Genomic DNA, 24821 nt, shown 5'->3' with positions numbered 1-24821 from the left:
GTGTGCCAATTTTCAAGACTTTTTAAGCATGTTAAGGGCCCCAAAAGCCCCCGAGACGTTGGAAAATAATAATAATAATAATAAATATAGCTGCAAGCAGCGATGGCGGGCTCAAGCCACCAATGCCATCGCCACCCCGGTGGCATCAGGTAAAGTGTGCCCAGCGGGCACATGCATTCATAATATCCCTCTGGCAGTGAGGTTTTAAAGGATAGAGGGGAGCGTAGAGGGGAGCGTGCATTTGCAGTGGCTGGGCCACGACTCTGGAATACCCTGCCTTTAGAGATCAGACTGGCCCCTTCCTTGTCTATTTTTAAATCTTTGCTAAAAACTTTTTTATTTTCCTTAGTGTACTGACTACTGTGTTATGCTACATTTTGAAATGGGTGGTTTTAAATTTTTTGTCTGGTCTATTTTTATGTATGTGTAATATTCTTGCTCTTATGTTAAAGCACTTTGGTCAGCCAGGAGGCTGTTGTAAATGCGCTATACAAATAAATTGAACTTGAACTTGAACTTGATATGGCAGTTAAAGGGTTAATCCGAATCATCTAGACTTTAAAATCACATTCACAGAACAATATATATATATATATATATAACTTTAGTAACACTTTACAATAAGATTTCATTTATAAACATTATGTTAACATGAACAATATTTATATAGCATTCATTCATGTCAGTTAATATTCCAAACTTAAACATTAAAACATTGTTTTATTGTGATTTTTTTCCAAGCACATTTTACCAATTCCAAACCATATCAATCTTAATAACTACCATTTTTTTTTATTTAATCATTTATGAGTGCTATACAATAGTCCAGGAAAGCTGGAAGAGAAAAACAGGTCAAGAAGAACTGACAAAAGAATTGCAAAAGAATTAGGAATTAATGTGAAGATTAATTTTTAGTCAATTCTGCAAGACAGACTTTCAGGAAAGGAGGTGGAATAAAAATGAGCTCCTAAATCTTAATCCCGGATTCTGGAAGATATATTCCTCAAACCATCAAACAAGAGGAGGTGGTGCTGTTCCTTCACGAGTCACTCTAATCTGTTCATTAAGCCTATATATAAAGTCTTAATATATAGTATTTCACAATACTTCATGGTATTCTAATTAAATATTTTTTTGGAATCTTAGATCTCTCAGAACCTGACACATTGTAATTCTGAGACTCCAGGAAAGTGGCAGTTCTGTAAAATGTTGGCGCTGGAGACTAAATGCTCACTGATAGTTTCACACCTAATTCACTTAAAACACACACAAACACACACACACAGTGACACAGAGGGACAGAGTGACATCAGATGTATGTTTTTTAATTTTCTGTCATCCATATAATGTTGTATAGTCATGAAACTATGCATATTTCCTCAGAATGACTTGTCTTCTATGTGTACATTTTTTTGAAGTGTTTAGAAGCTGCACTTTTTTTTACTGGTTCCTTTTTTACTATTATTTCAAAAAATCACCACGACAAAACCATTCAAGCTATCCAAAATTCATTCACACATGTTCTGTAAGATTAATTCTTTAAACAGTGGTAAAAGAGGATGTGGTGCTGAACCTTCAAGAGTCACTTAAAACGTATCTGTCCATAAAGCCTATTAAGACTTATTCTTAATATACAGTTCACAATACTTCAGCTTGTTATTCTAATTAAGTGAGGGTCATTTTATCAGTAAAATTCCTAAAATACATATTATTTTATTTGAAAGATTTCTATAAATTATTTAAATCATACTCGTTTATCCAATAATTATTTAAAAGTAATCCTATAGCTCCCTCAGGTGGCCATTATAGGTACTAAGAATTGCAAGCTTGATTTATAAGTTATGATAGTTTTAATTTTATGCTGGCTCTTGAAAATGATAAAGCTATGAAACTTACTGTGCTTCCTTCAAATGAGGACTTCTACTTATATAAAAAATTATGAAGAGTTAGAATGAAAATTTTTAAAGATATAGTAAAATAACTATTGTATTTTTTATGTTACTTTAATAAATCTCTATGGCAACACCATTTAAGCTATCCTAAACCCATTCACAATTTAACATCTCAGTATTTTGGCATCATGTTGAAAAAGGAGTATGGAGTAGTATGAGGAGGAGTATGAATTCATTTACAGGCTGATTTTATCATAAATCCACAATAAAATTTCTGAGTTCTGTATCAATCTGTGTTGTTGTTGTTTGTTTATTTTTATCTTTTATTTTTCATAGGAAGATAACTGACCCTTTACTCTCCTTTTTAATAAATGTGCTTATAAACCAAGCACAAGCTATTTATAGCTGTATTTATAAACTGCTTACTACTGACTATTAATATTGGGACAAGGCTTTATAAAGCATGAACTGACTATTTAATAATGAGTGCAGTTATTATAAAGTGTTATCAATGAATTTGCTAATGTTAACAAATTAGACATTATTTTACAGTGTTATCAAATCCTTAAATGACTCATAAGCATTTGTGAAAGTTCTGCTTGCATTACAGCTTAGTATTGATCTGTGAGCTGAACAGATTTACTGTTACATCCATGAGATTATGTAAATTAAAATAAATATAATGTCACAGGATGTCATAGGTCAGTATCAAATGAGTTTGAAATTATTATTTGCAGCGCAAATAAGGTTTTTTTAGGATTTTTAAAAATCCCTAAAACTGTCAGAAAAAGGTTAAGGCCTAAGCTATTTCTATGTGAGTGGCTAAATTTATTTTTGTTTTTATAATTGTAATACACAAACTATGAAATTATACAAAATGTATAAAAAGATAAATAAATAAATAAATAAATACGCACACATTAAAAAAGCAGCCAAGTCGAATGAGTTTCCTTTTTTATATAGATTAAAATTGAAGACAGAAGCAAGTGGTAAATGTGGTCACTTTAATATTCAAATCCAGTAGATCCAGTTTATGTTCACGTGGCTGTTTTCGTTTATATTCGCCAAGCTATTATGTGTTTTGAAATAATCTTGTCCGTGATGTGTTCGTTCGTACGACGAAAGGCAGAATCCTGCAGCTCGAGAGATATGTTATTCTGCCAGTCGCGCTTTCAAATAGTCTTGCACACTTAAACAGGTCACAAACACCTGCATTTAGCTCTTGTTGTGTTACAATGGGTTTATTGTGTGCATTTGTGGTAATATTTTATTTAAAAAAGCTCTTAAACAAGAATAAATTCGTTTGTTTTGAGCTCGACACTGTACGCGCTGATCGGAGGCGGTGATTTCAGATAGGCAGGTGCAAATATTTCATTTTCACACAAACAGTTCAAAAACATCTTAATTTAGCTATTGGTGTGTTCTAATTGGTTGATTGTGTGATATCGCTGTAATAATTTATTTTTAAAAGCTTTAAAACAGGAATAAATTCGTTTTCTCTGAGCTCTTTACTCCAGACGCTCGTGATCACAGCGGTGATTCATCTCTCCTATTTCTCACGTATCTCTGGCCAGAAATAATTTATCCATGAGCCCTGAACCGGTAATAATCAGATATGTTGGTTTAGCTTGTCAGTGTGAATTAAATCTAAGTATTTGTTTGTATTTTTAACCGATTTAAAAGTGAAAGTAAAAGTCCGGGAATTGAACCTGTAGGGGCGCAATTTCTCTCAGACAATGGAAGTCTAAGCACATATACTCAAACAGAGGGACAAAGTGAGATGAGATGTCTGAGAGTTTTTTTAATTTTCTGTTATCCATACAGTGTTGTAAAGTCGTGAAACTATGCATATTTCCTCAGAATGACTTTTTCATCTGTATGAAAAAATTCTTTGACGTGTTTGGAAGCTGCAATTTAAAAATACAATAATGATTCCCTTTGTAAGATCATTTAAAAAAATCACCACGGCAAAACCATTCAAGCTATCCAAAATCCATTCACAATTTAAGTTCCTATCAGAAATACTGATGTGTGTTCAGAGTTTTGTGAAATTCTAAGTATGTTATTTGCCTCAAAATCACCTGAGAAGTATTCCAGTTTGACATGTTGCCACGCCAACAATTTTTTAGATATCAATATCCCCCTTGCAGATTTATATCGGCTGTGTTTTACCATTATTCTGATGAAGTTTGAAGCAAATCGAGTAATAATAAGATGCTGAATTCAAATCATTTTGAAAATGACACACTTCCTTCTGCCAGTTGGTGGCGCTATAACTTTGACTCCTAATAGTCACATATATGCAATCGACATCATACAACGAATAATCTGATGAAGTTTGATTAAAATCAGGAAATGTATGTGGACGGTATTAGACACTTCCTGTTTCTCATTTCTCGCCATAATTTCAACGCCTCGCCACGAGCAAACCGTTCGAGATATCAAAAATCCCCTGGCAATTTTTCATCCCCAGTGTCTTGAGATCATGTTGACCGAGTTTGGCGACAATCGAGAAAAAAACCTATGACAAGTATTTCAAATTCCAGAGCATGCGCTTTTTACATAACTCTAAATAGCTGACTTCCTGTTGGGTGGAGCCTATGACATGCAATACGAAAGTTGTTCGGCACGATGAGATCTATATGTGTACTGAGTTTCATATGAATATGTGCAAGTATGTGTGAGCTATACATCAACATTTCTGACTGTGTTCCAGGGGGCGCCGTAGAGCCCCTGTGCCACGCCCGGGTCCCAGCCTCTGCAGGCTCCTAAAGGCCACAGATTCCAAAGTGTGCGCAAATTTTCAAGAGTTTTTGAGTATGTTAAGGACCCCAAAAGCCCCCACAACTTTGACGAAAAATTTGATAACTAAACCCTAAATAGCCAACTTCCTGTTGGGCGGAGCCTATGATATGCAATACAAAAGTTGTTTGGATTGATGAGATTTATATGTGTACCGAGTTTCATACGTCTACGAGCAAGAATGTATGATATATGGCCCTCCATATTCCAGGGGGCGCTGTAGAGCCCCTGTGCCACGCCCGTGTATCAGTCTCTGCCCGGCCCTAATGGCCGCAGGTTCCAATCTGTGTGCCAATTTTCAAGACTTTTTAAGCACGTTAAGGGCCCCAAAAGCCCCCGAGACGTTGGAAAAAAATAATAATAATAATAATAATAATAATAATAAAAAATAATCCTAAGGAAAACAATAGGCCTCTCGCCCTTTGGGCTTGAGCCCTAAATATAGCTGCAAGCAGCGATGGCGGGCTCAAGCCACCAATGCCATCGCCACCCCGGTGGCATCAGGTAAACTGTGCCCAGCGGGCACATGCATTCACAATATCCCTCTGGCAGTGAGGTTTTAAAGGGTATGGCGGTTAAAGGGTTAATCCGAATCATCTAGACTTTAAAATCACATTCACAGAACAATATATATATATATATATATATATATATATATATATATATATATATATATATATATTTAGTAACACTTTACAATAAGATTTCATTTATAAACATTATGTTAACATGAACAATATTTATATAGCATTCATTCATGTCATTTAATATTCCAAACTTAAACATTAAAACATTGTTTTATTGTGATTTTTTTTCCAAGCACATTTTACCAATTCCAAACCATATCAATCTTAATAACTACCATTATTTTTTATTTAATCATTTATGAGTGCTATACAATAGTCCAGGAAAGCTGGAAGAGAAAAACTCCTTATATTCATGTGCAGAATCATTAGGCATGTTTTCTTTTACAGATGAAATGCGCTAAAAAAGAGTTTTAACTCAAACGTTTTTAACTCAAAGTCGAAAATTATGAAATACCCATGAGAAATATCAAACACAAATGCAATACAGAAATGGATAAGTTAAGATTTGACCATTGTACAAAAATGCTGACTGGGTCATGAGGTCAGAAAAGAAGAAGAAAAAAAAAAAACAGGTCAAGAAGAACTGACAAAAATAATTGCAAAATAATTAGGAATTAATGTGAAGATTAATTTTTAGTCAATTCTGCAAGACAGACTTTCAGGAAAGGAGGTGGAATAAAAATGAGCTCCTAAATCTTAACCCCGGATTCAGGAAAATATATTCCTCAAACCATCGGACAAGAGGAGGTGGTGCTGGTCCTTCACGAGTCACTCTAATCTGTTCATAAAGCCTATATATAAAGTCTTAATATGTAGTATTTCACAATACTTCATGGTATTCTAATTAAATCATTTTTGGGAATCTTTGATTTCTCAGAACCTGACACATTGTAATTCTGAGACTCCAGGAAAGTGGCAGTTCTGTAAAATGTTGGCACTGGAGACTAAATGCTCCCTGATAGTTTCACAACTAATTCACTTAACACACACACACACACACACACACACACACACACACATTACCCACAGTGACAGAGGGACAGAGTGACATCAGATGTATGATAGTTTTTTAATTTTCTATCATCCATATAGTGTTGTATAGTCATGAAACTATGCATATTTCCTCAGAATGACTTGTCTTCTATGTGTAAATTTTTTTTAAGTGTTTAGAAGCTGCACTTAAAAAAATAAAAGACATTTACTGATTACTTTTTTACTAATATTTTAAAAAATCACCACGACAAAACCATTCAAGCCATTCAAAATTCATCCGCACCTGTACTGTAAGATACATTCTTTAAACTGGTAAAAGAGGATGTGGTGCTGATCCTTCAAGAGTCACTCAAAACGTATCTGTCCATAAAGCCTATAAAGAATTATTCTTAATATACAGTTCACAATACTTCAGCTTGTTATTCTAATTAAGTGAGGGTCATTTTATCAGTAAAATACATAAAATTCATATTATTTTTCTTTGAAAGATTTCTATAAATGATTTAAATCATACTTGTTTCTACAATAATTATTTAAAAGTGATCCTATAGCTCCATCTGGTGGCCATTATTGGTACTAAGAATTGCAAGCTTGATTTATATGTTATGATAGTTTTAAATTTATGCTGGCTCTTGAAAATGATAAAGCTATGAAACTTACTGTGCTTCCTTCAAATGATGACTTCTACGTATATAAAAAATTATGAAGAGTTGGAATTAAAAATTTTAAAGATATAGTAAAATTACTATTGTATTTTTTTTATGTTACTTTAATAAATCGCTATGGCCACACCATTTAAGGTATCCTAAACCCATTCGCAATTTAACATCTTCAGTATATGGCTTCATGTTAAAACAGTTTGGTGTGAACTACTTGTGTCTTCTTGGAGGAGAATGAATTCATTTACAGGCTGAGTTTATCATAAATCCACAATAACATTTATGAGTTCTGTATCAATCTGTGTTGTTGTTTGTTTATTTTTTATTTATTTTTTTCATAGGAAGATAACTGACCCTTTACTCTCCTTTTTAATAAATGTGCTTATAAACCAAGAACAAGCTATTTATAGCTGTATTTATAAACTGCTTACTACTGACTATTAATATTGGGACAAGGCTTTATGAAGCATGAACTGACTATTTACTAATGAGTGCAGTTATTATAAAGTGTTATCAATGCATTTGCTAATCTTAACAAATTAGACATTATTTTACAGTGTTATCAAATCCCTTAAATGATTTGTAAGTGTTTTGTAATGATTTTATTGACCTAAAAGCATTTGTGAAAGTTCTGCTTGCATTAGAGCTTAGTCTTGATCTGTGAGCTGAACAGATTTACTGTTACATCCATGAGATTATGTAAATTCAAATAAATATCATGTCACAGGATGTCAGAGGTCAGTATCAAATTAGTTTGAAATTATTATTTGCAGCACAAATAAGGTTTTTTAGGATTTTTAAAAATCCCTAAAACTGTAAGAAAAGGATAAGGCCTAAGATTTCTATGTGAGTGGCTAAATTTGTTTGTTTTTATAACTATAATGCATAAACTATGAAACTATACAAAATGTATAAAAAAGTACAAGTTATTCTTTTCCAATGTTTTTAATTTATTTAATTTTTTTTTATTTTTTTTTTTTATTTTTTTTTGGATTTACATTTTAAAAAATTAGCCTACGGCGATCATTCTAAACATCTTGAATAAAACCTGTCAATATTTATTATAGACCACTATAACTGTGTATAATCTAACAAACGAGTTTATTATGAAAATAAAAGCGTGTACACCAGATAACTTGGACGATAAAGAAATTGCTAGTATAATAGAGCATGTTTTAGGTTTTTAGGCGTTTAGATGCAGAAATGGACAAATCAAATGTAAAATAAAATGTAATTGATTTAATTAAATATAGATTAAGTCTTGTTAGAGCAAAATAATAAATAAATACGTACACACATTAAAAAAGCAGCCAAGATGAATGAGTTTAATTTTTTTATATAGATTAAAATTGAAGACAGAAGCAGCTGGTATATGCGGTCACTTAATATTAAAATCCAGTAGATCCACTTCAGATTTAATTCTCAACAGTTTATGTTCACGTGGCTGTTTTCGTTTATATTAGCCAAGCTATTATGTATTTTGAAATAATCTTGTCCGTGATGTGTTCGTTCTTACGACGAAAGGCAGAATCCTGCAGCTCGAGAGATACATGTTATTCTGCCAGTCGCGCTTTCAAATAGTCTTGCACACTTAAACGGGTCACAAACACCTGCATTTAGCTCGTGTTGTGTTATAATGGATGTATTGTGTGCATTTGTGGCAATAATTTATTTTAAAAAGCTCTTAAACAAGAATAAATTTGTTTGTTTTGAACTTGTGACACTGTACGCGCTGATCGGAGGCAGTGATTTCAGATAGGCAGCCGCAAATATTTCATTTTCACACAAACAGTTCAAAAACATCTTAATTTAGCTCTTGGTGTGCTCTAATTGGTGAATTGTGTGATATCGCTGCAATACTTTATTTTTAATAGCTATAAAACAAGAATAAACTCGTTTTTTCTGAGCTCATCATTCCACACGCTCCTGCTCAGAGCGGTGATTTATCTCTCGTGTTTCTCACGTATCACTGACCACACATCAATTATTAATGAGCCCTGACCTGATAATAATCATATATGTTGGTTTAGCTTGTCACTGTGAATTAAATCCAAGTATTTATTTGTATTTTTAACCGATTTAAAATCGAAACCAAAAGACAGTCTCCTCCCTTTTTTGGTCCGGTAACTGAACCTGTAGGGGCGCTATTTCTCTCAGACAATGGAAGTCTAAGCACACACACTTAAACAGAGGGACAGAGTGATATGAGATGTCTGACAGTTTTTTAATTTTCTGTTATCCATACAGTGTTGTAAAGTCATGAAACTATGCATATTTACTCAGAATAACTTTTTTTTCTGTATGAAAAAAGGTTTTGAAGTGTTTGGAATTTAAAAATGCAGGAAAATTAATAATTCCATCTTTATTGTCATTTAAAAAAATCACCACGACAAAACCATCCAAGCTATCCAAAACCCATTCACAATTTAAGTTCCTCAATGTTTTTTCAACATGTAGACCAAGTTTGGTGTGTATAGTGTTACTCTCCTCTGAGCAGTATGCATTAATTCACGGCTAAATGTAAAAAATAATCTACATTCAAATCAAAATAGCCGACTTCCTGTTGGTCGTAGCTGATGACTGTGAATTAGAAAGTTGTCCGTCTTGATAAGAACAATTTTTGTACTGAGTTTGGTGTCTGTAGCTAAAACTAACCCCCCCACTTTTGACAAAAGGTGGCGCTATAGAGTGCCTATTCCACGCCCTCTTATGAACTTTTGCCAGTGTCTAGCTGTCACTAATACTGATATGTGTTCTGAGTTTGATGAAATTCTAAGCATGTTATATGCCTCAAAATCACCTGAGAAGTATTCCAGTTTGACATGTTGCCACGGCAACAATTTTTTAGATATCAATATCCCCCTTGCAGATTTATATCAGCTGTGTTTTAACATTATTCTGATGAAGTTTGAAGCAAATCGAGTAATAATAAGATGCTGAATTCAAAGCATTTTGAAAATGACACACTTCCTGCTGCCAGTTGGTGGCGCTATAACTTTGACTCCTAATAGTCACATATATGCGATCGACATCATACAACGAATAATCTGATGAAGTTTGATTAAAATCAGGAAATGTATGTGGATGGTATTAGACACTTCCTGTTTCTAATTTCTCGCCATAATTTCAACGCCTCGCCACGAGCAAACCGTTCGAGATATCAAAAATCCCCTGGCAATTTTTCATCCCCAGTGTCTTGAGATCATGTTGACCGAGTTTGGCGGCAATCGAGAAAAAAACCTATGACAAGTATTTCAAATTCCAGAGCATGCGCTTTTTACATAACTCTAAATAGCTGACTTCCTGTTGGGTGGAGCCTATGACATGCAATACGAAAGTTGTTCGGCACGATGAGATCTATATGTGTACTGAGTTTCATATGAATATGTGCAAGTATGTGTGAGCTATACATCAACATTTCTGACTGTGTTCCAGGGGGCGCCGTAGAGTCCCTGTGCCACACCCGGGTCCCAGCCTCTGCAGGCTCCTAAAGGCCACAGATTCCAAAGTGTGCGCAAATTTTCAAGAGTTTTTGAGTATGTTAAGGACCCCAAAAGCCCCCACAACTTTGACGAAAAATTTGAATACTAAACCCTAAATAGCCAACTTCCTGTTGGGCGGAGCCTATGATATGCAATACAAAAGTTGTTTGGATTGATGAGATTTATATGTGTACCGAGTTTCATACGTCTACGAGCAAGAATGTATGATATATGGCCCTCCATATTCCAGGGGGCGCTGTAGAGCCCCTGTGCCACGCCCGTGTATCAGTCTCTGCCCGGCCCTAATGGCCGCAGGTTCCAATCTGTGTGCCAATTTTCAAGACTTTTTAAGCACGTTAAGGGCCCCAAAAGCCCCCGAGACGTTGGAAAAAAAAAAAAATAATAATAATAATAATAATAAATATAGCTGCAAGCAGCGATGGCGGGCTCAAGCCACCAATGCCATCGCCACCCCGGTGGCATCAGGTAAACTGTGCCCAGCGGGCACATGCATTCACAATATCCCTCTGGCAGTGAGGTTTTAAAGGATACGGCAGTTAAAGGGTTAATCCGAATCATCTAGACTTTAAAATCACATTCACAGAACAATATATATATTAGTAACACTGTACAATAAGATTTCATTTATAAACATTATGTTAACATGAACAATATTTATATAGCATTCATTCATGTCAGTTAATATTCCAAACTTAAACATGAAAACATTGTTTTATTGTGATTTTTTTCCAAGTACATTTACCAATTCCAAACCATATAAATCTTAATAACTACCATTATTTTTTATTTAATCATTTATGAGTGCTATACAATAGTCCAGGAAAGCTGGAAGAGAAAAACTCCTTATATTCATGTGTGCAGAATTATTAGGCATGTTTTCTTTTACAGATGAAATGCGCTAAAATAGACTTTTAACTCAAACTGTAAGGTCGAAAATTATGAAATACCCATGAGAAATATCAAACACAAATGCAATACAGAAATGGATAAGTTAAGACTTGACCATTGTACAAAAAATACTGACTGGGTCATGAGGTCAGAAAAGAAGAAGAAAAAAGCAGGTCAAGAAGAACTGACAAAAAGAATTGCAAAATAATTAGTAATTAATGTGAAGATTAATTTTTAGTCAATTCTGCAAGACAGACTTTTCAGGAAAGGAGGTGGAATAAAAATGAGCTCCTAAATCTTAATCCTGGATTCTGGAAGATATATTCCTCAAACCATCGAACAAGAGGAGGTGGTGCTGGTCCTTCACGAGTCACTCTAATCTGTGCATAAAGCCTATATATAAAGACTTAACCCTTAGGGGACTAAGCCCTTTTTGGTCCGTTTTCTCTATTTTTACATTTCGGCTTATAAACCATATGTAATGAGGATGGACCACCATGTATTTGGTATCAATGGATTCAGAAGACCCTAAGCTACCATAAACATGCATGCAATATGTCTATAAAGGAAGTATGAGTGAAAAATTGTACAATAAACTAGAGAATTTCAAAGACGAAAATTAGATTTTTGTCATTTATTACTGAAAATCCTACCTCACACAACAATAGTTAAAAGTTTTTGACCCAAAAATATATTTTTCAAACTCTTTGCTTGACAGAAATGGGTTAATGTTCAATCAAATGTGTAAAGAACAATTAAATAATTAACTTTATTTACAAACAGTCCTAGGCGTTTTTTTTATTTTTGGGACTAAGCCCTTTTTGGTCTGTCTTGTCTATTTTTATATTTGGGCTTATAAATCATATATAAAGGAGATGAAACACCCTGTGTTTGGTATCTATGGATTCAGAAGACCCTAAGCTACCATAAGCATGCATGCAATATGTTTATATAAAGGAAGTATGAGTGAAAAAATTTTACAATAAACTAGAGAATTTCAAAAACGAAAATTAGATTTTTGTCATTTATTACTGAAAAACACACAATATAGAACAGTTTTTGAACAAAGAAAATATATTTTTTCAAACTCTTTGCTTGACAGAAATGTGTTATTGTTTAATCAAATGTGTAAAGAACAATTCAATAATTAACTTTTTTAAAAAACAGTCCTAGGCATGCCAGTGAGCAAAGCAAGGCCTCTCCAGGCCTTTCCAGTAATTGTTCCAGAGTTTGTTCTGCCGTAAATCGTTTACTGCTTGCCATTTTGATAAAACAATTCTGTAATAATGCTGTATCTCTCTCGAATTTATCTCTTTGTGCTCGCTAACACTCCGATTGCTTTCTGCTTTCTCCACGTGATGCTGATTCTCCGATCGCTCGAATTTAGCTCTTTGTGCTCGCTAATACTCCGATCGCGTTCTGCTTTCTCCACCCTGATGCTGATTCTCTGAACGTTTATTGATTATATGTCTTTTACTTTCGTCCAGCCAGCTTTTACAAGGCTACAGCAGAGCTACAGAGTCCTCTGAATCGCTAGAAGACATAACCTTCCTCTGATTGGGTTAGAAAAAGACTCCTCCCAGCGGCAATTTTTCCATTGGCTGTTGCTTGTTGAATCTGCCTAGCACAATCGTTTTCATTGGCCTGTTTACGCAGTGGTATTGCGCAATAAGGGAAGTGTTTAATATACAAACTGGACACCGCTGTATTCAGCGGAATCTGAGGAAGACGGCAAAAAAAACCGCATCTCTCTAGCATTAATAGTTTTTGAGATAACTACACATTTGTAAAAGTATGCCATTTTGGGCGGTACCGCCCAATCCGTCCCCAGAGGGTTAATATATAGTATTTCACAATACTTCATGGTATTCTAATTAAATCATTTTTTGGAATCTTAAGTCTCTCAGAGTCCGACACCGAGTAATTCTGGAGACTCCAGGAAAGTGGCAGTTCTGTAAAATGTTGGCGCTGGAGACTAAATGCACCCTGATAGTTTCACACCTAATTCACTTAACACACACACACACACACACATTACCCACAGTGACAGTGGGACTGAGTGACATCAGATGTATGATAGTTTTTTTTTTAATTTTCTATCATCCATATAGTGTTGTATAGTCATGAAACTATGGTCATGAGACCAGTCATTCTGAGGAAATATGCCTCAGAATGACTGGTCTTCTATGTGTACATTTTTTTTTTTTAAAGTGTTTAGAAGCTGCACTTTAAAAAAATAAAAAGTCATTTACTGGTTCCTTTTTTACTATTATTTCAAAAAACATCACGGCAAAACCATTCAAGCTATCCAAAATTCATTCACACCTATTCTGTAAGATTAATTCTTTAAACAGTGGTAAAAGAGGATGTGGTGCTGATCCTTCAAGAGTCACTCAAAACGTATCTGTCCATAAAGCCTATAAAGAATTATTCTTAATATACAGTTCAAAATACTTCAGCTTGTTATTCTAATTAAGTGAGGGTCATTTTATCAGTAAAATATATACAATTCATTTTTTTTGGAAAGATTTCTATAAATGATTTAAATCATACTCGTTTCTCCAATAATTATTTAAAAGTAATCCTATAGCTCCCTCTGGTGGCCATTATAGGTACTAAGAATTGCAAGCTTGATTTATAAGTTATGATAGTTTTAATTTTATGCTGGCTCTTGAAAATGATAAAGCTATGAAACTTACTGTGCTTCCTTCAAATGAGGACTTCTACTTATATAAAAAATTATGAAGAGTTAGAATGAAAAATTTTAAAGATATAGTAAAATAACTATTGTATTTTTTATGTTACTTTAATAAATCTCTATGGCAACACCATTTAAGCTATCCTAAACCCATTCACAATTTAACATCTCAGTATATTGGCATCATGTTGAAAAAGGAGTATGGAGTAGTATGAGGAGGAGTATGAATTCATTTACAGGCTGATTTTATCATAAATCCACAATAAAATTTCTGAGTTCTGTATCAATCTGTGTTGTTGTTTGTTTATTTTTATCTTTTATTTTTCATAGGAAGATAACTGACCCTTTACTCTCCTTTTTAATAAATGTGCTTATAAACCAAGGACAAGCTATTTATAGCTGTATTTATAAACTGCTTACTACTGACTATTAATATTGGGACAAGGCTTTATAAAGCATGAACTGACTATTTACTAATGAGTGCAGTTATTATAAAGTGTTATCAATGAATTTGCTAATGTTAACAAATTAGACATTATTTTACAGTGTTATCAAATCCTTAAATGACTCATAAGCATTTGTGAAAGTTCTGCTTGCATTACAGCTTAGTATTGATCTGTGAGCTGAACAGATTTACTGTTACATCTATGAGATTATGTAAATTCAAATAAATATAATGTCACAGGATGTCATAGGTCAGTATCAAATGAGTTTGAAATTATTATTTGCAGCACAAATAAGTTTTTTTTAGGATTTTTAAACATCCCTAAAACTGACAGAAAAAGGTTAAGGCCTAAGCTATTTCTATGTGAGTGGCTAAATTTATTTTTGTTTTTATAATTGTAATACACAAACTATGAAATTATACAAAATGTATAAAAAGGTAAATAAATAAATACGCACACATTAAAAAAGCAGCCAAGTCGAATGAGTTTCCTTTTTTATATAGATTAAAATTGAAGACAGAAGCAAGTGGTAAATGTGGTCACTTTAATATTCAAATCCAGTAGATCCAGTTTATGTTCACGTGGCTGTTTTCGTTTATATTCGCCAAGCTATTATGTATTTTGAAATAATCTTGTCCGTGATGTGTTCGTTCGTACGTCGAAAGGCAGAATCCTGCAGCTGGAGAGATATGTTATTCTGCCAGTCGCGCTTTCAAATAGTCTTGCACACTTAAACAGGTCACAAACACCTGCATTTAGCTCTTGTTGTGTTACAATGGGTTTATTGTGTGCATTTGTGGTAATATTTTATTTAAAAAAGCTCTTAAACAAGAATAAATTCGTTTGTTTTGAGCTCGACACTGTACGCGCTGATCGGAGGCGTGATTTCAGATAGGCAGCCGCAAATATTTCATTTTCACACAAACAGTTCAAAAACATATTAATTTAGCTCTTGGTGTGTTCTAATTGGTTGATTGTGTGATATCGCTGTAATAATTTATTTTTAAAAGCTTTAAAACAGGAATAAATTCGTTTTTTCTGAGCTCTTTACTCCAGACGCTCGTGGTCACAGCGGTGATTCATCTCTCCTATTTCTCACGTATCTCTGGCCAGAAATAATTTATCCATGAGCCCTGAACCGGTAATAATCAGATATGTTGGTTTAGCTTGTCAGTGTGAATTAAATCTAAGTATTTATTTGTATTTTTAACCGATTTAAAAGTGAAAGTAAAAGTTCGGGAATTGAACCTGTAGGGGCGCAATTTCTCTCAGACAATGGAAGTCTAAGCACATATACTCAAACAGAGGGACAGAGTGAGATGAGATGTCTGACAGTTTTTTAATTTTCTGTTATCCATACAGTGTTGTAAAGTCGTTAAACTATGCATATTTCCTCAGAATGACTTTTTCATCTGTATGAAAAAATTCTTTGACGTGTTTGGAAGCTGCAATTTAAAAATACAATAATGATTCCCTTTGTAAGGTCATTTAAAAAAATCACCACGGCAAAACCATTCAAGCTATCCAAAATCCATTCACAATTTAAGTTCCTATCAGAAATACTGATGTGTGTTCAGAGTTTTGTGAAATTCTAAGTATGTTATTTGCCTCAAAATCACCTGAGAAGTATTCCAGTTTGACATGTTGCCACGCCAACAATTTTTTAGATATCAATATCCCCCTTGCAGATTTATATCGGCTGTGTTTTAACATTATTCTGATGAATTTTGAAGCAAATCGAGTAATAATAAGATGCTGAATTCAAATCATTTTGAAAATGACACACTTCCTTCTGCCAGTTGGTGGCGCTATAACTTTGACTCCTAATAGTCACATATATGCGATCGACATCATACAACGAATAATCTGATGAAGTTTGATTAAAATCAGGAAATGTATGTGGACGGTATTAGACACTTCCTGTTTCTCATTTCTCGCCATAATTTCAACGCCTCGCCACGAGCAAACCGTTCGAGATATCAAAAATCCCCTGGCAATTTTTCATCCCCAGTGTCTTGAGATCATGTTGACCGAGTTTGGCGGCAATCGAGAAAAAAACCTATGACAAGTATTTCAAATTCCAGAGCATGCGCTTTTTACATAACTCTAAATAGCTGACTTCCTGTTGGGTGGAGCCTATGACATGCAATACGAAAGTTGTTCGGCACGATGAGATCTATATGTGTACTGAGTTTCATATGAATATGTGCAAGTATGTGTGAGCTATACATCAACATTTCTGACTGTGTTCCAGGGGGCGCCGTAGAGCCCCTGTGCCACGCCCGGGTCCCAGCCTCTGCAGGCTCCTAAAGGCCACAGATTCCAAAGTGTGCGCAAATTTTCAAGAGTTTTTGAGTATGTTAAGGACCCCTAAAGCCCCCACAACTTTGACGAAAAATTTGAATACTAAACCCTAAATAGCCAACTTCCTGTTGGGCGGAGCCTATGATATGCAATACAAAAGTTGTTTGGATTGATGAGATTTATATGTGTACCGAGTTTCATACGTCTACGAGCAAGAATGTATGATATATGGCCCTCCATATTCCAGGGGGCGCTGTAGAGCCCCTGTGCCACGCCCGTGTATCAGTCTCTGCCCGGCCCTAATGGCCGCAGGTTCCAATCTGTGTGCCAATTTTCAAGACTTTTTAAGCACGTTAAGGGCCCCAAAAGCCCCCGAGACGTTGGAAAAAAATAATAATAATAATAATAATAAAAAATAATCCTAAGGAAAACAATAGGCCTCTCGCCCTTTGGGCTTGAGCCCTAAATATAGCTGCAAGCAGCGATGGCGGGCTCAAGCCACCAATGCCATCACCACCCCGGTGGCATCAGGTAAACTGTGCCCAGCGGGCACATGCATTCACAATATCCCTCTGGCAGTGAGGTTTTAAAGGATAGAGGGGAGCGTAGAGGGGAGCGTGCATTTGCAGTGGCTGGGCCACGACTCTGGAATACCCTGCCTTTAGAGATCAGACTGGCCCCTTCCTTGTCTATTTTTAAATCTTTGCTAAAAACTTTTTTATTTTCCTTAGTGTACTGACTACTGTGTTATGCTACATTTTGAAATGGGTGGTTTTAAATTTTTTGTCTGGTCTATTTTTATGTATGTGTAATATTCTTGCTCTTATGTTAAAGCACTTTGGTCAGCCAGGAGGCTGTTGTAAATGCGCTATACAAATAAATTGAACTTGAACTTGAACTTGAAATTGATATGGCAGTTAAAGGGTTAATCCGAATCATCTAGACTTTAAAATCACATTCACAGAACAATATATATATATATATATATATATATATAACTTTAGTAACACTTTACAATAAGATTTCATTTATAAACATTATGTTAACATGAACAATATGTATATAGCATTCATTCATGTCAGTTAATATTCCAAACTTAAACATTAAAACATTGTTTTATTGTGATTTTTTTCCAAGCACATTTTACCAATTCCAAACCATATCAATCTTAATAACTACCATTTTTTTTTATTTAATCATTTATGAGTGCTATACAATAGTCCAGGAAAGCTGGAAGAGAAAAACAGGTCAAGAAGAACTGACAAAAGAATTGCAAAAGAATTAGGAATTAATGTGAAGATTAATTTTTAGTCAATTCTGCAAGACAGACTTTCAGGAAAGGAGGTGGAATAAAAATGAGCTCTTAAATCTTAATCCCGGATTCTGGAAGATATATTCCTCAAACCATCAAACAAGAGGAGGTGGTGCTGTTCCTTCACGAGTCAGTCTAATCTGTTCATTAAGCCTATATATAAAGTCTTAATATATAGTATTTCACAATACTTCATGGTATTCTAATTAAATATTTTTTTGGAATCTTAGATCTCTCAGAACCTGACACATTGTAATTCTGAGACTCCAGGAAAGTGGCAGTTCTGTAAAATGTTGGCGCTGGAGACTAAATGCTCACTGATAGTTTCACACCTAATTCACTTAAAACACACACAAACACACACACACAGTGACAGAGGGACAGAGTGACATCAGATGTATGTTTTTTAATTTTCTGCCATCCATATAATGTTGTATAGTCATGAAACTATGCATATTTCCTCAGAATGACTTGTCTTCTATGTGTACATTTTTTTGAAGTGTTTAGAAGCTGCACTTTTTTTTTACTGGTTCCTTTTTTACTATTATTTCAAAAAATCACCACGACAAAACCATTCAAGCTATCCAAAATTCATTCACACCTGTTCTGCAAGATTAATTCTTTAAACAGTGGTAAAAGAGGATGTGGTGCTGAACCTTCAAGAGTCACTTAAAACGTATCTGTCCATAAAGCCTATTAAGAATTATTCTTAATATACAGTTCACAATACTTCAGCTTGTTATTCTAATTAAGTGAGGGTCATTTTATCAGTAAAATTCCTAAAATACATATTATTTTATTTGAAAGATTTCTATAAATTATTTAAATCATACTCGTTTCTCCAATAATTATTTAAAAGTAATCCTATATCTCCCTCTGGTGGCCATTATTGGTACTAAGAATTGCAAGCTTGATTTATAAGTTATGATAGTTTTAATTTTATGCTGGCTCTTGAAAATGATAAAGCTATGAAACTTACTGTGCTTCCTTCAAATGAGGACTTCTACTTATATAAAAAATTATGAAGAGTTAGAATGAAAAATTTTAAAGATATAGTAAAATAACTATTGTATTTTTTATGTTACTTTAATAAATCTCTATGGCAACACCATTTAAGCTATCCTAAACCCATTCACAATTTAATATCTCAGTATATTGGCATCATGTTGAAAAAGGAGTATGGAGTAGTATGAGGAGGAGTATGAATTCATTTACAGGCTGATTTTATCATAAATCCACAATAAAATTTCTGAGTTCTGTATCAATCTGTGTTGTTGTTTGTTTATTTTTATCTTTTATTTTTCATAGGAAGATAACTGACCCTTTACTCTCCTTTTTAATAAATGTGCTTATAAACCAAGGACAAGCTATTTATAGCTGTATTTATAAACTGCTTACTACTGACTATTAATATTGGGACAAGGCTTTATAAAGCATGAACTGACTATTTACTAATGAGTGCAGTTATTATAAAGTGTTATCAATGCATTTGCTAATGTTAACAAATTAGACATTATTTTACAGTGTTATCAAATCTTTAAATGACTCATAAGCATTTGTGAAAGTTCTGCTTGCATTACAGCTTAGTATTGATCTGTGAGCTGAACAGATTTACTGTTACATCTATGAGATTATGTAAATTCAAATAAATATAATGTCACAGGATGTCATAGGTCAGTATCAAATGAGTTTGAAATTATTATTTGCAGCACAAATAAGTTTTTTTTAGGATTTTTAAAAATCCCTAAAACTGTCAGAAAAAGGTTAAGGCCTAAGCTATTTCTATGTGAGTGGCTAAATTTATTTTTGTTTTTATAATTGTAATACACAAACTATGAAATTATACAAAATTTATAAAAAGGTAAATAAATAAATACGCACACATTAAAAAAGCAGCCAAGTCGAATGAGTTTCCTTTTTTATATAGATTAAAATTGAAGACAGAAGCAAGTGGTAAATGTGGTCACTTTAATATTCAAATCCAGTAGATCCAGTTTATGTTCACGTGGCTGTTTTCGTTTATATTCGCCAAGCTATTATGTATTTTGAAATAATCTTGTCCGTGATGTGTTCGTTCGTACGACGAAAGACAGAAACCTGCAGCTCAAGAGATATGTTATTCTGCCAGTCGCGCTTTCAAATAGTCTTGCACACTTAAACGGGTCACAAACACCTGGATTTAGCTCTTGTAGTGTTACAATGGGTTTATTGTGTGCATTTGTGGTAATATTTTATTTAAAAAAGCTCTTAAACAAGAATAAATTCGTTTGTTTTGAGCTCGACACTGTACGCGCTGATCGGAGGCGGTGATTTCAGATAGGCAGCTGCAAATATTTCATTTTCACACAAACAGTTCAAAAACATCTGAATTTAGCTCTTGGTGTGTTCTAATTGGTTGATTGTGTGATATCGCTGTAATAATTAATTTTTAAAAGCTTTAAAACAGGAATAAATTCGTTTTCTCTGAGCTCTTTACTCCAGACGCTCGTGGTCACAGCGGTGATTCATCTCTCCTATTTCTCACGTATCTCTGGCCAGAAATAATTTATCCATGAGCCCTGAACCGGTAATAATCAGATATGTTGGTTTAGCTTGTCAGTGTGAATTAAATCTAAGTATTTATTTGTATTTTTAACCGATTTAAAAGTGAAAGTAAACGTTCGGGAATTGAACCTGTAGGGGCGCTATTTCTCTCAGACAATGGAAGTCTGAAGCACACATACTCAAACAGAGGGACAGAGTGAGATGAGATGTCTGACAGTTTTTTAATTTTCTGTTATCCATACAGTGTTGTAAAGTCGTTAAACTATGCATATTTCCTCAGAATGACTTTTTCATCTGTATGAAAAAATTCTTTGACGTGTTTGGAAGCTGCAATTTAAAAATACAATAATGATTCCCTTTGTAAGGTCATTTAAAAAAATCACCACGGCAAAACCATTCAAGCTATCCAAAATCCATTCACAATTTAAGTTCCTATCAGAAATACTGATGTGTGTTCAGAGTTTTGTGAAATTCTAAGTATGTTATTTGCCTCAAAATCACCTGAGAAGTATTCCAGTTTGACATGTTGCCACGCCAACAATTTTTTAGATATCAATATCCCCCTTGCAGATTTATATCGGCTGTGTTTTAACATTATTCTGATGAAGTTTGAAGCAAATCGAGTAATAATAAGATGCTGAATTCAAATCATTTTGAAAATGACACACTTCCTTCTGCCAGTTGGTGGCGCTATAACTTTGACTCCTAATAGTCACATATATGCGATCGACATCATACAACGAATAATCTGATGAAGTTTGATTAAAATCAGGAAATGTATGTGGATGGTATTAGACACTTCCTGTTTCTCATTTCTCGCCATAATTTCAACGCCTCGCCACGAGCAAACCGTTCGAGATATCAAAAATCCCCTGGCAATTTTTCATCCCCAGTGTCTTGAGATCACGTTGACCGAGTTTGGCGGCAATCGAGAAAAAAACCTATGACAAGTATTTCAAATTCCAGAGCATGCGCTTTTTACATAACTCTAAATAGCTGACTTCCTGTTGGGCGGAGCCTATGACATGCAATACGAAAGTTGTTCGGCACGATGAGATCTATATGTGTACTGAGTTTCATATGAATATGTGCAAGTATGTGTGAGCTATACATCAACATTTCTGACTGTGTTCCAGGGGGCGCCGTAGAGCCCCTGTGCCACGCCCGGGTCCCAGCCTCTGCAGGCTCCTAAAGGCCACAGATTCCAAAGTGTGCGCAAATTTTCAAGAGTTTTTGAGTATGTTAAGGACCCCAAAAGCCCCCACAACTTTGACGAAAAATTTGAATACTAAACCCTAAATAGCCAACTTCCTGTTGGGCGGAGCCTATGATATGCAATACAAAAGTTGTTTGGATTGATGAGATTTATATATGTACCGAGTTTCATACGTCTACGAGCAAGAATGTATGATATATGGCCCTCCATATTCCAGGGGGCGCTGTAGAGCCCCTGTGCCACGCCCGTGTATCAGTCTCTGCCCGGCCCTAATGGCCGCAGGTTCCAATCTGTGTGCCAATTTTCAAGACTTTTTAAGCACGTTAAGGGCCCCAAAAGCCCCCGAGACGTTGGAAAAAAATAATAATAATAATAATAATAATAATAATAATAATAAAAAATAATCCTAAGGAAAACAATAGGCCTCTCGCCCTTTGGGCTTGAGCCCTAATAATAATAATAATAAAAAATAATCCTAAGGAAAACAATAGGCCTCTCGCCCTTTGGGCTTGAGCCCTAATAATAATAATAATAATAATAATAATAATAAACGGAGCAATTCCAAGAGGGTCCTCACACCATCGGTGCTCGGGCCCTAAATATATTATAGATATGCTTTTAAATCAGGTATAAAGCATTTATATATGTATTTATAAACTGCTTATAAATGTCTATTAATGCTTTATAAATGATGAATTAACTGTTTCCTAATGCTTAACTAATGATTAATAGCATGCAGTTATTATAAAGTGTTACCATATATATATATATATATATATATATTATTTAAGGTCAATTTTGTGAATAATAATTAGTCTGAGGACATTAAAGGATTACAGTAATATTTTACATTTAATAAATCAAATAAGCACTTAAAAAATGCCTTGATATTTAAAAAAGAAAATAAAAAACCACCGTCATCTACCTCATTTTTGAGGCTTAAGCCTTGTTGACATGATTGGTAACAAGGAACAAAGAGCTTTAGAGTATTGTCATGGTTTGTGGACAGCAGGAAGCCTTTCTTTGTACCACCACAGACTGTATGTCTCCATATTAAAGTAAACCAGATGAAAGAGATAAATATCCCTTAATGTGTAATCATTTACCTGCATGCACTGTCCTGACTCCTGAGTCTTCCTCCAGGAATTCATAGTCCCTCCATCCGTTGAATGCAGCAATACTCGTAATGTCAAACAGCTGTCAAGAGAGTGAGCCATGACTGTCTCAGACTTAGTGAGAAAGAGCGAGCAGCAGAAATAAGCGTGCAATTCCTCTTCCTTGTTGATGTTTCTCTGATGTCTGTTTTGTTATGTTGCTAATGGTAACTCAATGAAGCATCCATTGAAAGATATGCAGCATGGAAATCAAAAAACACGAAGAGCACTTTTTGTATCCGAAACCTTAAAAGAGACTGACAAAGTCTTCCAAAGTTCTGGGAAACAGCCTTTTCCTGGATCATTAAAACAAAAGAGAGGTCTTAAATTATTCCCATGATTTCTACTAATCCTGTTCCAAAATCCACCTGATATGCTGTCACATGCTAGACATTTCACTCCAGATGGGTTTATTTGAAACCCAGACATCTTTTTTCGTATGGACCATAAGGTCACAGCTTTATAGATTTGATATGGTGTTAAACTAAGACTGATCCTCTAACCATCTTTATCTGCATGACGGAATTTCTCAGAGGTATTTATCTTTGGTCCTTTCTGGGAGCTTTATACATAAGGATGCTTTCATCTAAATAAAGCTGGTTAGATCACCATAGGATACTTTGTGTGCACTTCCCAGGTCAGAGGTCACGGTGACTCCAAAGATGTCAGAGAGGCACTGCTGGACATTCATCGGCAGAACCAGTTGAGGAGTGAGCCACCTTTGCCCCGCCGTCATAAGAGGAGATGGTCGCAGATTCACTCAGAGGGAGACCTTCCCAAACCTGCTCCACAGGAAGAAGAAGAACCCTTCATTTTAGACCTGAAGAACTTCCCTGACCTTGCCAATGCAGACCTGGGCTCCCAGAACCCAAACATTCAAGTAAGAGCAGTCCCAGTCTCACCTTATTGTCATTTTGATTGCCTCAGTATCAAGTTTCTTCCTTTATATACAGTAAATGCTTTTGAAGAAGTAATACAGTGTGATTTCGTGTTTTGTGGGTCTTAAGTTTCTTTTGTTGTATGTCTGTATATCTTGGCATTAGTTCTTCTAAAGACAGTTGTTAATATTATGAGGGTAGTTTGTTATTCCAGATATGTTTAAAATCTCGCTGTTCCCAAAACCTTGTCTTTATTTCCTTAGGGTGAAATCAATCATTGTATAATGAGAAGGGTAATGGATTGATTTGACTTGGCAACAGTTTGTGGTGTATGTAATTAACCTATGCACTCATTGTTTCACTGTTATTGGTGCTGTGATTGCAGTAGGGACTTCAGGTTTCTGTGTTGTTGCTGGTCATGGCATAGCTGCTTCTAAACCGGAGAGGCCTCTTAAATTACCCCAAGCACGACCTTTTTTCTGGTGTAGCTCATTTCAGCCATGCCGCTCAAACTTCTGCACAGTGTACCAAAAAGAAATCCCGAGAAAATCCAAAAGGTGAAAGGCAACAGTATTATTTTTACAAGCACTTTTAATGCTCCCTCCAAGAGCAGATCCCAATCTTTAAATGTTTTTACAACACCAGTAAAGAAGGAATTTTTATATTTTTAGTACTGTTATGAAGTTTATGTGTGTAAGTGGACCTGAGAGGAAACAAAGTTAAACTTCAGGGAAAAAATACACAGGAGATCCCTGGTAAGCAAACTGACTTTTATAATAAGGAAAATTCAAGAGTCTTCCAACTGGGATGGATCCATCTTCCATGCATTTTAGAAAAAGCTATTTTTTTATGTGTCTCCTATATGGTGGCTGCTAATGTAAATATATGAGTTGCTGCATTTAGCAGGTAATGTGGTAAACATTATGATTTTAAGTCGTCAGTTTG

At 34.7% G+C, this 24821-nt stretch overlaps 1 protein-coding gene across 1 annotated transcript in view; it reads left to right on the top strand.

The window, feature by feature from the left end:
• Positions 1–24821, top strand: part of LOC128031714 (isthmin-2-like) — a 127752-nt gene that overhangs the window by 92051 nt on the left and 10880 nt on the right. Inside the window, exon 2 of the mRNA XM_052620076.1 lies at positions 23636–23878. Within this exon, the coding sequence (XP_052476036.1) occupies positions 23636–23878 (243 nt within the window). The remainder of the gene's footprint in view (positions 1–23635; positions 23879–24821) is intronic.

Source organism: Carassius gibelio, chromosome A17, assembly GCF_023724105.1.
Source record: "Carassius gibelio isolate Cgi1373 ecotype wild population from Czech Republic chromosome A17, carGib1.2-hapl.c, whole genome shotgun sequence".
NCBI classification, from domain to species: Eukaryota; Metazoa; Chordata; class Actinopteri; order Cypriniformes; family Cyprinidae; genus Carassius; species Carassius gibelio.
This window is presented reverse-complemented; position numbering and strand designations above follow the sequence as displayed.